Source organism: Procambarus clarkii, chromosome 78 (genome assembly GCF_040958095.1).
Source record: "Procambarus clarkii isolate CNS0578487 chromosome 78, FALCON_Pclarkii_2.0, whole genome shotgun sequence".
Taxonomy (NCBI): Eukaryota; Metazoa; Arthropoda; class Malacostraca; order Decapoda; family Cambaridae; genus Procambarus; species Procambarus clarkii.
The window spans coordinates 20109400-20123712 of NC_091227.1; the positions used below are offsets into that span (position 1 = coordinate 20109400).

Here is a 14313-nt window from a genome sequence, read left to right on the forward strand (position 1 = left end):
CTTTCCAGGTAAAAATGCAGCTAACTTGAAAAGGGGTGAGCCTGATATAATTCAGATTGTTGAGCATGGACAGTACCTGTACTGTTGAGTTCATATCTGTACTGTATACTGTTCATGACTTCCTTTTCCTTTAGTACTCCTGGTTGTTACTGCAGAAGGCATTTTCTTATTCTCATCCTAATTTTTCAAAATTTAAATTTTTACAATAACTTTCACATTTGAAAATTCAAGCATAAATTTTTTTTCCAATAAACAATATTGAACAAGAATTGTGAATATTAAAAGTAGCCTCACCTTGAACTGCACAAATGCTGTTCCCCGTGGGTGCTCAGTAAGCTGGTCTATACAAAGCAAAACATACTTTAATTCTCCAAACTTTTGTAAAACTTCTGCTATTTCTTCCTGTGTAGCAATGAATGGGAGATTTTTTATAAACAATGTCCTTTCTTCCGTGATGTCTTTACTGGGGCCTTTTGTAGGAGCATGTGTATTCTTAGATGGTGTGTGCTTTTTATCATCCTCATCATCATCATCACTACTAGTTTCATCACCATCATCTAATCCACTGTCACCATCTTCATCCTCACTGCTTGCTTTTTCTTCTTTAATCTCTGTCTTTATATCATCTTCCTCACCACTTTCTTCTTTAATCTCCATCTTTATATCATTTTCCTCATCAATCTCTTCTTTTTCATCATTACTCAATTCCTCTTCCTTTATCTTCACTTCTGCACCTCCAGTTTCATCTCTAGATATTTCAGAATTGCTTCCTTCTGGCTTAAATCTTTCCTTCTCAACAGCTAAATCCACAGCAATTGGCCTTCCTGAAAAAGATAACTTGATTGTAAATAAGTAATCATAAATACCGGAACTTACAATTCTGTACAATTTTTGTTTAAGTTCTGTAAAGGTATTTTTAAGAATATCAAGTTTAAAAGTTAATGCACAGAGATAATTTGGCATGAGAGAACAAAACAGCAATCCAAAATCATATAGAATAAAAGGCAGAGTGGAAAAAAAATTAAATGAAATCTTGAATTCAAGAAAAGTTGAGTGAAGCATAAGATCAAAGACTATTATATCTTGAGAAAATAGATTCAAAATGTGATATAATTGTGTTAAGTGAAAATGCTAGAGTAAGGTGAATTAAAAACTGCACAGATAAAAAGTGTACATTGTAATCTAACCCACAAAGATGAAGACTTGGTGAAGAATCCTTCAACTGCTTTTGGTTACCATTATGCAGTACATGAAATCTTTGCAAAAAAACAAACAAAAAAAAAGCAAGTACAGTACAACAGTAATTATGCAAAGAATAAACAAACCATTTTATGGCAGAGAAGCCATTTCAAGCAAGGAGATGCATAAATTATTGATGAAAAAATCATAACACTTAATTAGCACAGTGTATCAAATCACATTCTCTAAGTAATGAATACCTGTATTACTAAATCTAACTAAAAGTACTCAGAGAAGTTAACTAGTCATATATGCACTTGACTCACCTCTAGTTTTCTCATTCCCTATACTATACTGTACTATTCTTTCATTATGCTCCACATGCAGCTCTTTAAGACCTAATTTTCAATCAAACAATTACAACACTTTATTACAATGCTTACCTAACAAAGGTTTCATATTGCACTCCTTTATTGCTTTTAGTGCTTCAGCCTTAGTATCAAACTGAACAAATGCACAGCCCACCATCTTCCCGTCATGTTTGCGTAGAATTGACACTTCTCTAATCTTTCCATACACTGAAAAATGCTCCTCCACTACTTTCTCATCAGCCTGAAATGTGAAAATGGAAGAAAAATAATAAATAACTCTAATGGACTTCCCTAATGCATTTAACACTATAAAATATAAACAATTTACAAATAAATGTAATATTTTGGTACGTATGTACCAAAATTCCAACAAAAAACTTGGCTAATACATCATCATCACTCTTTAAGTCACTAAACTAAACTGTACATTAAGCAGAAATAGAGATCTTAAGACTTCTAAATTTTCAAATCTATTCAACAAAATTATATAAGAACTTTAATATTTAATGTTATTTTCATTTTCCAGCCACAGTTAAAGCATATACATACAGAAATTACAAACAATAGCATGATACTGTACATCAAATGAACTTGTGTCATTTCAAATTATTTGTTTACAGCATATAATGATGTTCAGAATGCTGGAATATGCAATGATGCAAGAATATAATTTAAAGCTTCATACAAAAATGTGGCATGTGTGAGATCCCAACAAATTGCCAAGAATGTGCTAAACTTGTGGATTAAAACAAATTATAAAAATCTATTCACACAAAACATATATTGTTGAAATTTATCCTTTAATTTCGAAATTCAATATAGAAGTGTTTACCTCTGCCTTACTTGGCACTGAATTGAAAGAACAGGCTGGAAAGAATCAGAAACATAAAGTCTTTTAAAAATATACAAACAAAGCAGTATATTTTCGAGCATAGGCCACTAGAAATTAAGTTTCATAGAATGAAAACAACTCATACAACCGAAAAATGGCCGCCCACCTGCTGACTGGCATGAGACACAATCAGAGAATATGGGAAAGGCTCCGAGTTTGAAAACTCTGAGGTGGTCCAACCTGGTCACAGTTATGTGGGTTGCCAGGCAAACAATTGGTACTGTAGTTAGTGAGAACCCTTTATTGGCAATCACTTATGGTGCTAAGGGAGGATTTGAAAGGACTGAGTTTTACCAATGAAACACTGTCAGACATTCGAGGCTGGATTGGCTTTATATCCAAAAATTCTCTAGTACCTCTAGTGAGAACTCAGGGGTTATTTGAATAGTTCCCAGTGGTGCCAATGCCAAGCATTTCGTCCAACCTTGGGAAGTAACTGAATTGTATAGTTCATAAGAAAAACGTACCTTGAAAGACAAATTCCTAATAATAATTCTTCCTTTTCTCTGTTTTGCTGGCTGTCTCTTGTCCTTCCTCTTTGTTTTTTTCTTCTTAATATTTGTTTCATTTTCTTCTCCATCCTCTTCCTTGTTACGTTGTGCACCAGAAACATCTTCATCTGATTCCGTTTCTCTCTGACGAGAATATTTCACTCTCAGAATTTTTCCGTTAAATGTAGAATTATCATACTTTTTAACCGCTTGCTTGGCATCTTCCACAAAAGAATAGATAATGTAGGCCATTCCTTTAAAGGTGCCATCTGAAATAGTGGGAATGCAATATTTAAGACAAATTTCAATTGTAAATAACCATTTAGGTATCATATGTGAAAGTTGAACAAGTGGTGCAATTTAAATTAGTAAAATGTAAATAACTTGACAGTTTGATGACCAATGAGTAAGTGCTTTTTAAACTGGATGATATATGGTTCAGCAAACTGAGCATATGGCAGATGTACAATTCTGCCAATACATATATAATTACAGTACAGCTGCTACCAATAAACAAACACAAGATACACAATACAATTTCTGCCTGAAACGCTATGCGTGTTAGTAGCTTTCCAAGAATATAAGAACAACAATGTTATGTACTCTCATAAACCCAATGTACCTTCTTGTATATAAATAAATCATTAACAAAAAATATACATACTAATGATCATCAATGTTAGCTACGCAGGGTTTATAGTAAAGCCTTTGCACATCAACCCATAATAGGTCTATAGTCAACACACAACCCATTCGTAGATATAATTTGATCAATTGGTTTAATAATTTGCCATATAAACTGGCTGGGTGCTAATTTAACCTTTGCCAAGAAAACACTGTTGCAATTAGCAATAACTAATATTAGTAACACTTTGGCCAGGGTTCGTAGGAACCCGAGCGCTTTGGCCTGGGTTCGTAGGAACCCGAGAGCTGTGGCCTGGGTTTGTAGGAACCAGAGCGCTTTGGCCTGGGTTCATAGGAACCCAAGAGCTGTGGCTTGGGTTTGTAGGAACCAGAGCGCTTTGGCCTGGGTTCGTAGGAACCCAAGAGATGTGGCTTGGGTTTGTAGGAACCAGAGCGCTTTGGCCTGGGTTCGTAGGAACCCGACAGCTGTGGCTTGGGTTTGTAGGAACCAGAGCGCTTTGGCCTGGGTTCGTAGGAACCCAAGAGCTGTGGCTTGGGTTTGTAGGAACCAGAGCGCTTTGGCCTGGGTTCGTAGGAACCCGAGAGCTGTGGCTTGGGTTTGTAGGAACCAGTGCTTTAGCCTGGGTTCGTATCCTGGCCGAGGAGGATTGACTGGGTGCCAATTTCTAACTGCATCCTCTGTTCACCAAGCAGTGAATGGGTACCTTGTTGCTAAATACTTTGGCGGGTCGTATTCTGCATTAAGGACTTGCCTGAAACTCTATGCGTGCAAGTGGCTGTGCAAAAATGTAAACTCTTGTATATATAAAAAAATATAAAATTACTTTATTTATATACAAGAGGGTACATTGGGTTTGTGAGAATACAATCTGTAAGAATGTAGGAACTTGGTATTCTTACATTCTTACAAAGCCACTAACACTCATAACATTTCAGGTAAAAGTGTTTTTTACAATCAATTTTGACAGATATGGTTTTGAAAATCGGAAATGAACTTGGTTGAACCTTCTTGTGTTCAATTTCTGTTATGCAGGCAATGTGTGCATCTGCCATCATATAAATGTGGACTGGCAACATGCCTAAGGCTTATGGCATTACAGTATCTAAATCAAATGGTGAAAAAATAGCAACAAATATAATACGTCCAATTAGTATTGAGGTTAAACCAATTGAGAATACAGCTGCTGCACTAAATGGTGTCACAGTGGAAGTATCCAGCCCATGCAAAATTTTTTCAACTTCTATGCTAAATATGTTACTAAAAACTTACTTTTATCCCTGACAAGATGGCACTTTTTAACGGGTCCAACTTCGCTGAAATAATCTTGTATTTCCCGTCTGCTTATATCAGCAGGTAAATGTGTGACAATTAATGAACATTCCTGCATTTTCGCCATGCTGACTTGTTTACCTATCCGGATATTATGTGGGTGTTCGTGGTGAGGCCGGATGACAGACTCGCCGTTCGTGTAATAAACCTACATTATCGAGGGACGATTACCTTAGTTGTCACAGCTTAGTGGTCACAGCTTAGTATAAATAAATAAATATGTTTATTCAGGTAAGGTACATACATAGAAGTGATGTTACATTAATGGATTGATATATAGATAGAGCTAGTACATACAATGCCTAAAGCCACTATTACGCAATGCGTTTCGGGCAAAAAGTTCACTACTCTGGTAGTGGTGAACTACACTCTATTTTTCCAATATATATCACCTTTCAAATTGTAAACTAAGTTTTACTCAGATTAATAGCCTCCCAAATGCTAGAAAATTATGTTCTATCTTTTAAAAGAGGAAAAGAGTGTCTAGTTTACCGAGTGAGATTTTTTTGCAAGATATGTTGGCCTGTATAGAGAGTTAAAAATTTTATATCCTACGTAAAGCCATATCAGAAAAAGAAAGAATTATTCTACTGGTCCAATCTTCATTTGGTTATATTCGACTTCTGCAATTCAAATTTTCCGCTTCAAAATATTGAATAAGATGAGAGAGCAAACGGCAAACAATTCTTTTGTTATAACATAAAAGATGGCTAGATAAATAAATAAATTATTACTATACTTATTTGCTTATATTTTATATTTAGAAAAATTCAATATTATTTTAATTTATGTGAACGAGTAATGAAATAAATTGTATTCACTATATATTATTTTCTTTTGTAGCTTTTCATACAAGATAGAAACAAGTGAGGATCAGCTAAGGAACTTCCTTCACAACAAACCACCATGGCTGACGTACGTGTTGCTCGCGGTAACTTTTACTGATCCATAATCATCGGCTTATATAGGAAATAACTAGACCTTTGTGATATATTTATAGTTATCGCTGATATCTACAGCTTCAACATATATACCGTTAAGTGTGCTTGATATGTAGAAAGTATTTTTTTTTTATTTCTAAAACCAAGGGTATTTTGTGAAGTAGGTAAACCTCATTATTTCAAACTTTTCAGGCTCAGGCACAAGAGCTGCGCAAGAAGCGTACCTTCAGGAAGTTCACCTACCGCGGGGTGGACCTCGACCAGCTCCTTGATATGAACAAGTAGGTTGGCCTTGTGTTGAAGGCTGTCGCATTGTTCAACCTTGGTCTAATTTATATATATGATTTGTATAGCAAAAGTAGTTTGTGGCTATCGGCGATATATATTTTTATTGCAAGAATATTAAGTTATAACATTGTAGTGTATAATAGGTTAATTGTGGTAGGGTTGTGAACACTTTGGCTCGGCAGGGTTAAGTTAAGAACAAAGGTAACTGCAGAAGGCCTATTGGCCCATACGAAGCAGCAGCTATTTATAACCACTCAATTCTACTCATATACATGTCCAACCTACGCTTGAAACAATAGAGGGATTATTTTATTATACAGCGAGAGCCTCACTCTTGCAGTGGTTAGGGGTCGAGGTATTGGTGGAAGGTGTTTGTCACCTCCCCCCATACCCACTCCTCCATCCCCCAGACATTCCCAGTAACGCCCCGACCGTGTAGAACCTGCCCTCCTGGCAGTTCTTAGATGCTGCTATGCCACCAACCCTGAATAAGTCATTGAACGATTATGGTACAAGCAGCATTGTGGGGGAAATACAGGAGATGGAAGAAGTCGGTAGCATGACACACACTTCCCTCTGCTGCAGTTTACTCGTGGTTCAGTCCACTGTACCTGCTGCAGTTTACTCGTGGTTCAGTCCACTGTACCTGCTGCAGTTTACTCGTGGTTCAGTCCACTGTACCTGCTGCAGTTTACTCGTGGTTCAGTCCCACTGCACTTGCTGCAGGTTTACCTGTAGTCTTTACCTACTCCCCCAAAGATTCTATTTCAGTATATCTCAGCCGCTTGAGCTAAGTGTTTGCTCCAGGTGGCTCAGCAGCTTGCTTCATGAGCCACTGAATTTATTTCCTCCTGGGTCGAGTCAATTCATTATTTGTTGCAGTGTTGGGTGGGTGTGAATATTATGCATGACTACCTCAATGTCACCATTTAACCCTTAACATGCTCGGGGTCTAATATCCTGCCATCCCCACAGGCGCATGTCATTTTGAAAAAAAAAAATTATTTTTTCTTTCTAACCTGTTAATTTGTGTTCACTGATCACGGGAAAAATATATAAAAAAATCGTAAGTGGCATATATTGCCCGCTATAGGGTGGGGAAGTCTGGCAAATTATAGGCGCTGACTCAGCGTGCGTCCCAGTGTGGTCTGTTGCTCGCAAGCTGTCAGGCCAGAGTTGCCACAAAGAGATAATTACCGAATTATTTCAATGTCTCTGATTGATTTTTCATACTTTTTTTTGCTGTAATATTATTCAATATTGTGTAGTTTGATATATTTATATAATAAAATGAGTGAATCTTTGGTGTACTCAAAAATATGGTGTGCATATTGTTGATTCAATTATGTTCATCAATCAGTGAACAAATACTTTGTCGGTTATTACACTATAAGCACAGGTTATATATAAATATTTGCATGTTTGTTCACTATAACGAACCACTAAGTAGCTATTATGAGTCAAAAAGTAATGAGGAGTGACCGCCGTGTACAGCCAGCCACTCCCGCCCTCCCTCCAGTCATCTGACTCACCCTCATTCTCCTCCCACAATAATGTTTTTGCTATAATTCACTATATACAGACGTTATATATAAGTATCTACATGTTTTGTTCACCATAACTGTACATCTAAGCTTGTATGGTGAGTAAAGGCACAGAGATGTGGCTACTCACACAGTCAGCTGATCGGCGGCCGCCCTCAAGGCCAGACGCACTAATATTTCTCCTCCAACAACACTGTGTGGTGTTATTACGCTATATACACACATTATATATAAATATCTACCTGTTTTATTCATCATACTTGTACAAATAAACTGGTATGGTGCCCAAAGACCATCGTGGTAACCAGTAAACAACACCGTCGTCTGCACGGTGGCGTCATGCAGACGACGCCACCGCTCTCACCAAAATGGCGGCTCCAAACCTTCTCTTGCTGTTTATACCTCTATACGCACGTTATATATAAGTATCTACATTTGTGTTCACCATAGCGAACCACAAAGCTGGTATGGTGAGTGCAGTCAATAAAAGGTGGCCACACACAGTCAAAAGACATCGCCACCACCCTCCCTCCACAGCAATTACACCTCCTTCCATGGCGCACAGCGCTAAATATCACCACAATCCTGCTATTATCAGAACCCTGGTCAGTTTTATCACAGTCATGGGTCTTCTGTAATAATATCAAAGCTACATAATAGCATGAACAAGTATAATTTGGCATTTTTAGGCGATGCCTGTGGTCACAAGCTGAACAGCAGTGCTGTTAGCTCATGCTGCGTGCGTCAGGCTTGGTTGCTCACTCAATACTGAGGCCAATAACACCCGGGAGTTTGGCCCACGATTTTTTTTTAAAATGGCGTCTGTTTACAAGAGCCCTGATGAAGGTGTGGTGAACCCCGTGTATCCGCGGGCTGTTTAAATCTTGCGTAGTACTCCAACACATCATATGACGTGATGCGCAGTTTACTGGTACAACGTCCAGCACGTCATATGACGTGATGCGCACTTTAAGGGTTACTGAAGTGGCTTTATTCTTTAGATATGTTATATAAATAGCGGGATAAATTAAAGGTATGTCAAACTGTATGAAAGGAGTCACTACTGTCCAGCCCAAGCTGGACAGTAGAGTGTGAGATGTATGTAGAGTACAAAAATAACTACTTTTTTGTCTCCGAATGAGATTAGATAAAAATTACTATTTTAATAGTGAAATAAAAATACTGCAGTAAATGTGGATGAAAGTAATTGAAATGAATAGTAAAATGCTTGATGTGGCCAGTTATTCAAATACTTGGTATATGTGAACACATGGAATTTAGTAAGGGATAAGGCCGGGTGAAAGCTTTTTATAATATGGGTGGCAGACGCATTTGTGCTGTAAGTGACGGAAGAACCATTCTAGACTGAATAGTGTGGTGCACTTGTCTACAATCTATTGGAGAAGGGTTATGCTTCTTTATCATGGATGTTGTGTATTGTGAATGAATTGATTTACAATATTTTTTTTTCCAAGCTGATGGATCCCCCCAATGTGATAGGAAGTGGGAAATGGGGTAATAATGTATTCATGTGTGAACAGTACTGTTTGTATTTGATGGCTATTCAGCAAATCTGTTTCTTTTAAATTTAAAATCTAATTGATAGATGCAACAGTTTATAAGAAACTAGTATTTGAAGATGCCTAAATTAATCAAGTGTTTACATTACTTTCATTTGGTAATAGTACAACTTCAGTAATGTTATTAAATGTTATACAGCTAGATAAAAGGGAATTTATTGTGGTGTAAAAGTGAGTGGCATACCAAGTGACTGGATTTAATATAATCCAGTCATAAAGCAAGCTCATAGAAAAATTTTGAGGTTTATTGGATGTTTAAATCTTTTAATTATCCTATGCTCCTTCAAAGACAATATATAACATTAAGTGAAATAGTTTGCCATCATAAACAAGAAACCAGTTGGGCTTATTTGTGGTGGTGCTAGGTGGAACAGAGCTATCAGTTGTAAGAAATGCACCAAAATGAATGTATCCTGAACTGGATTCAAACCCGGGAGTTTTAGGTGTGGACCAACTGCATTGGCCACACTAGAATACAAGACATCTATATTATTGACTAAATTTATTGCTGATGTATTTGGTTGCTTTCGTGGTAGGGTGGGGTGGGCACGTGTCCAGAAAGAGGATTAAAGCCTCGGTGATGTAATTTCATAACAACTTTGGAGTTCCTTATGATTTATCATTCCTTGTTTGATTGTACATTTGTTGCTGTCACTCCTTTTTTACTATACCAATATTTAACATACTGTACTATATAATGGTTATAAGCCATTACTCTTTACTTTCTTCTAATTGTGTAGCTAATTCTAAAATTTTCATTGCTCTAGTCATTTTCCTTAACCCTTTTACCTTTAGTTTATTCACTAATCATGGCCTGATTACCTCTGGCCTCTCATTACCTATCATGGCCTCTCTTATTTGTCTGCGCTGCACACATGCTTTGTATGACAACTCGTGGGACTCGCACATGGTTTTTTTTTTTTTCCTAATGTTAAAATGCATTCCCTAATCATGGGAAAATTTAATTTCCATGTAACTAGCTTTGGTTGTGGTGGTGAGAAAGTGATATCACCAATTCGTGAATTCTGATGGATGAGAAGACCCATGGCGGTCACCAGCAAAAACACTGTTTTTGCTGTTATCACAATGTATAGATGTTATATATAACTACATGTTTATTCACTATTGCAACCCACTAGGCAGTTCTGGTGAGCGAGATAAGTCTTGTAATTTTTGATCCAGGGGTCAGCCTAGCCTCCACTCATTTTGCACAAAGTTGTAGGTGCAAATGATTTATTGGACTGTCAGTACTTACATCACAATGTGTAGATCATGGGAATGCACAGATACCTATGTGCATTCGTGTAACTTGTATCACTACCCATAAAATAATACAGATAAAACTGATTTTTTGCTGTTATCACACTATTCATGTGTTATATTTAACTACAGTATTATGCACCATTTGCAAACTACTGAACAATTCTAGGGAAATATCTCCTCCATTGATCCATGGACATACGCTCGCCAGTTGCCTGGGAGCACCTGACAAAGCAAAGTGCCACCCGATACACTGTGCACATTGCTAACTGTAGCCAACACTTTAATTATCAGACTTCTATTCCCTAAGTCCTGAATAATTTTTCATTTGTTAATTTTTCTGTAGGAACAACTACAACTAGGAACCCAACTAATATTTGCTGTGTTGGTACTGAGGCCCTCGTACCAGCAGGGGTGCCCAATGATCTTGTTGCAAGATGGCATTTGGTTACTGTTACTTGAAGACACTGAAATGTGTACCTGCAGGACTTTCAATGCATTTAGACCTAAAAATCAACCCTGGGTTGACACTTGCACTAATGAAATAAACCTGGTTGATAGGTGTGTTGATAGATGTAGTTGAAGGGTTCAAACAACTCATGTGTGTGTAAATACCTTCTCATTCTGACCTCTCAGTTGTTTACTAGTCCCACCAGTTACAGTAACATTTCACTTAATACAGTAGATAATGATGACACTGAAGATGTAAATATTTATTGGTGCAGAACTTGATTGTCATTCATAAATTATTCCAGTGAGCAGCTGGTAGAGTTGTTTCCCTGCCGTCAACGTCGTCGTTTTCAGCGTGGCTTGAAGCGTAAACACATGGCTCTCCTGAAGAGACTTCGCAAGGCTAAGAAGGAATGCCCTGCTCTTGAAAAACCTGCTGTTGTTAAGACACACTTACGTGACATGATCATTGTGCCTGAGATGGTGGGATCTATGGTTGGTGTATACAACGGCAAAAACCTTCAATCAAGTTGAAATTAAGGTTAGTATCTAGGTACTAATGTGTTAAAATCTTGTCTATGTTGAGTCATTTTAAGTTTAGATATATCATTCTTATTTCATATGTAAGTATTAACAAGGTACCCAGTTAGCAGAGCCTAATTTAAAAATCAGCAATATCAGGCAAGAGTACTTGTGGAAAAAGGTCTGCTTGTAGAAACATTAAAGCTACAAGCAGCTTGTTTGGTTTGCACGGCTGGTAGGTGTAATTAATTTGGTAATATGACGCATTAAGCCACCCTCTCCCACACATTAGTAAGGGAACTTGTTGTTTCCTTTAATCAGCAGAGTACTGCAAGCTGCCATCTTCTTTTCCAACCCCTCCTCCTCCCCATACCATGGGAACATCTTTGTTTACCTGGAAGGTGGTCCCAGAGGTTTTTGGCAACAGTATAAGCAGCATTTTATCAACTAGTACTACCATAAAGCTATTTTTATTATTTTATTAAAAAATTGAGTGGCAAACCAAGTGGCCGGACTGTGTAGTCCAGTCATAAAGCAAGCTCATAGATCAATGTTTGGGGTTTTATTGGATGTTTAATGTATTTTAATTATCCTATGCTCCTCAAAGACAATATATAGTATGTAATGAAATAGTAAAAGAATAGGAATCAGACTGATCAATTTGATGTGTAGCAAGGCTTTGGAAACCTCAACGTGGTAGGATTGCAACATGTAGATTTGTTGGCCGATATTGAAAAAATTTATTGTGGCAACAATCTCTCTCAAACTTACACCCTTCTTCCATGGTTATAGTTTACTGATAGTCTTAGCATTACTGCTCTTTTAATCCAGAATAATGTTACCTTTACCTTCCATTTCCACTGCATTCCATATTCAGGAATAAATGGCATACTGTCTTTTCTGTGCTAATCCTTTTAGACATCTTATGGGGCAATGCTATTACTTAGTTTTCTTCTCCAATTTCAGCCAGAGATGATAAGTCATTACTTAGCCGAGTTCTCCATCACTTACAAGCCAGTCAAGCATGGTAGGCCTGGTATTGGTGCCACCCACAGCTCCAGGTTCATCCCTCTCAAGTAAACTGTCAATAAAGAAATTATGATAATATTTTAGATTTATTAAAGTCCTGTACTGTTCCTTATTTGGATATTGATGGAAATGTCAAAAGTTCATGCCTTCCCTTTGCTCACTGTATATTGTTTAAAAATTTTCATGTGCTTATAGGTTAAGATGACTGAAGCACTTGGTGGCATGTGAGAGTAAGTTTAATGTGTAAACTGTTTTGGATGTACAGTAGATGTGGAAAGTTTAGTAAAATATTGCTAGAACAAAGTGGATGTATTAAAGAGGCACTTAGATAAGTTCTTGCAAGAAGCGCCAGACCAAGGCTTGAATAAGTACCATTAGAAACGGTGTAACGTCAGTTGCTGAACGTCCCTCTGCAAATTTACGAGCTTGTTGATATATGTATGGGTTGACCGAGTGTGTGGTTCCTGGTCAACCCGTTCTCGCAAATTTAATAAGTCAATATTGACATTAAATATGTGCATAGGTGACATAACATAATAGATACCCTTAAAAAGATTCATAGAAAACACCGACCTTACCTAACCTTGTTAGTATCTTAAAGATAAGCATCTTATTGCTTCGTAATTACAATTATTACCTAACCTATAATAGGTATAGGTTAAGTAATAATTGTAATTACGAAGCAATAAGATGCTTATCTTAAGATACTAACAAGGTTAGGTAAGGTCGGTGTTTTCTGTGAATCTTTTTAAGGGTATCTATTATGTTTAGTATATCACCTATGCACGTAGTTAATAAGTCAATATTGACTTTACGAATTTGCGAGAACGGGTTGTCCTGGTGGCGTGGGCATCCACACTAGTTCACCAGTGATGAACGCACTTGAATTCTTTGTAAAGTACTTCGTTGTTTTTCAACTTTTTTGGTTTCTAAACATAAAAGTACTGTGATTGTTATATATCATGCCATGGGTCCCAAGAAAGTCGGTGGTAAAAGTTAAACATAAGAACGTTGTTAAGAGGCAGTAGATGATGTCCCTTCCTCATTACGAAAATGTGTGACGTATATAGAAATGTTCTGTTGACCTTCCCCATAATAGGACTGTTCAGGAAATATCCACTTGTCATTTTCATTAGACAGGTGGATTGCAGTTACATGTCTGCCACTTGCTATCTGTTGGTCATTCCAACAATTTCTGCATAAGAGTGCGAACTAGGTAATGGCCTGAGCTACCTGCTGTGGCTTAAATTTCTATACAACTAAGTCATGTACTATGACCTAGTGAGTGCAGAATATTTTCTGTTCATCCTTATTGGGGGTATTCCCTTTTGTATAGATATAATATTAAGCTCTTAGAAGATGATCTTTTGATCATACCCTGTGATATTTTAGGAAGACTTTAATCAACGTTTTATGCTATATAGCTAGCTAGGCACTTATATTTACTGAAGTTCTTTTCACAAATATTAAAAATTTTGATATGCTGCCCTTAGATGGTGTTTCAGCACCAGGTATTTCATTGCCATTGCTTATGAGCTGACTTAATTCTATTATTTTTTATAGATTATGTGCTGGTTAAGTTTTAGAGGGAAGGAAATTGAGAGCATTTGCAAAAGGTCAGTTTGACATTCCTGAGGTGATGACTAGATAACCATCCACTAAACATTCCTAGACTACTCTCGATTGAATTTTTTTTTTATATATATATATATATAATGGTGATGCACACTTTTTCATAATTATGGCATAAATGTGAAAATGTTGGAATAATAGAAGTGAATTTGAGAAGCG

At 37.0% G+C, this 14313-nt stretch overlaps 2 protein-coding genes across 2 annotated transcripts; one reads left to right on the forward strand and one right to left on the reverse strand.

Annotated features, from left to right (window-relative positions):
• Positions 1 to 90: 90 nt before the first annotated feature.
• LOC138357522 (RNA-binding protein 28-like) lies at positions 91 to 5030 on the reverse strand. The gene is made up of 5 exons (XM_069314382.1): positions 4849 to 5030; positions 2910 to 3202; positions 1623 to 1791; positions 295 to 824; positions 91 to 177 (listed from the first exon to the last, which is right to left on the reverse strand). Exons 1-5 carry the CDS (start codon positions 4973 to 4975, stop codon positions 91 to 93), a joined length of 1206 nt encoding a protein of 401 aa, XP_069170483.1. The 5' UTR covers positions 4976 to 5030.
• A 723-nt stretch (positions 5031 to 5753) lies between these two features.
• Positions 5754 to 12598, forward strand: LOC138357393 (small ribosomal subunit protein uS19-like). Its single transcript, XM_069314177.1, is given in 5 exon segments — positions 5754 to 5823; positions 6042 to 6130; positions 11277 to 11484; positions 11486 to 11512; positions 12460 to 12598. Coding segments are annotated over 5 exon segments (447 nt in total). The 5' UTR covers positions 5754 to 5814; the 3' UTR covers positions 12574 to 12598.
• The last annotated feature ends 1715 nt before the right edge of the window (positions 12599 to 14313 follow it).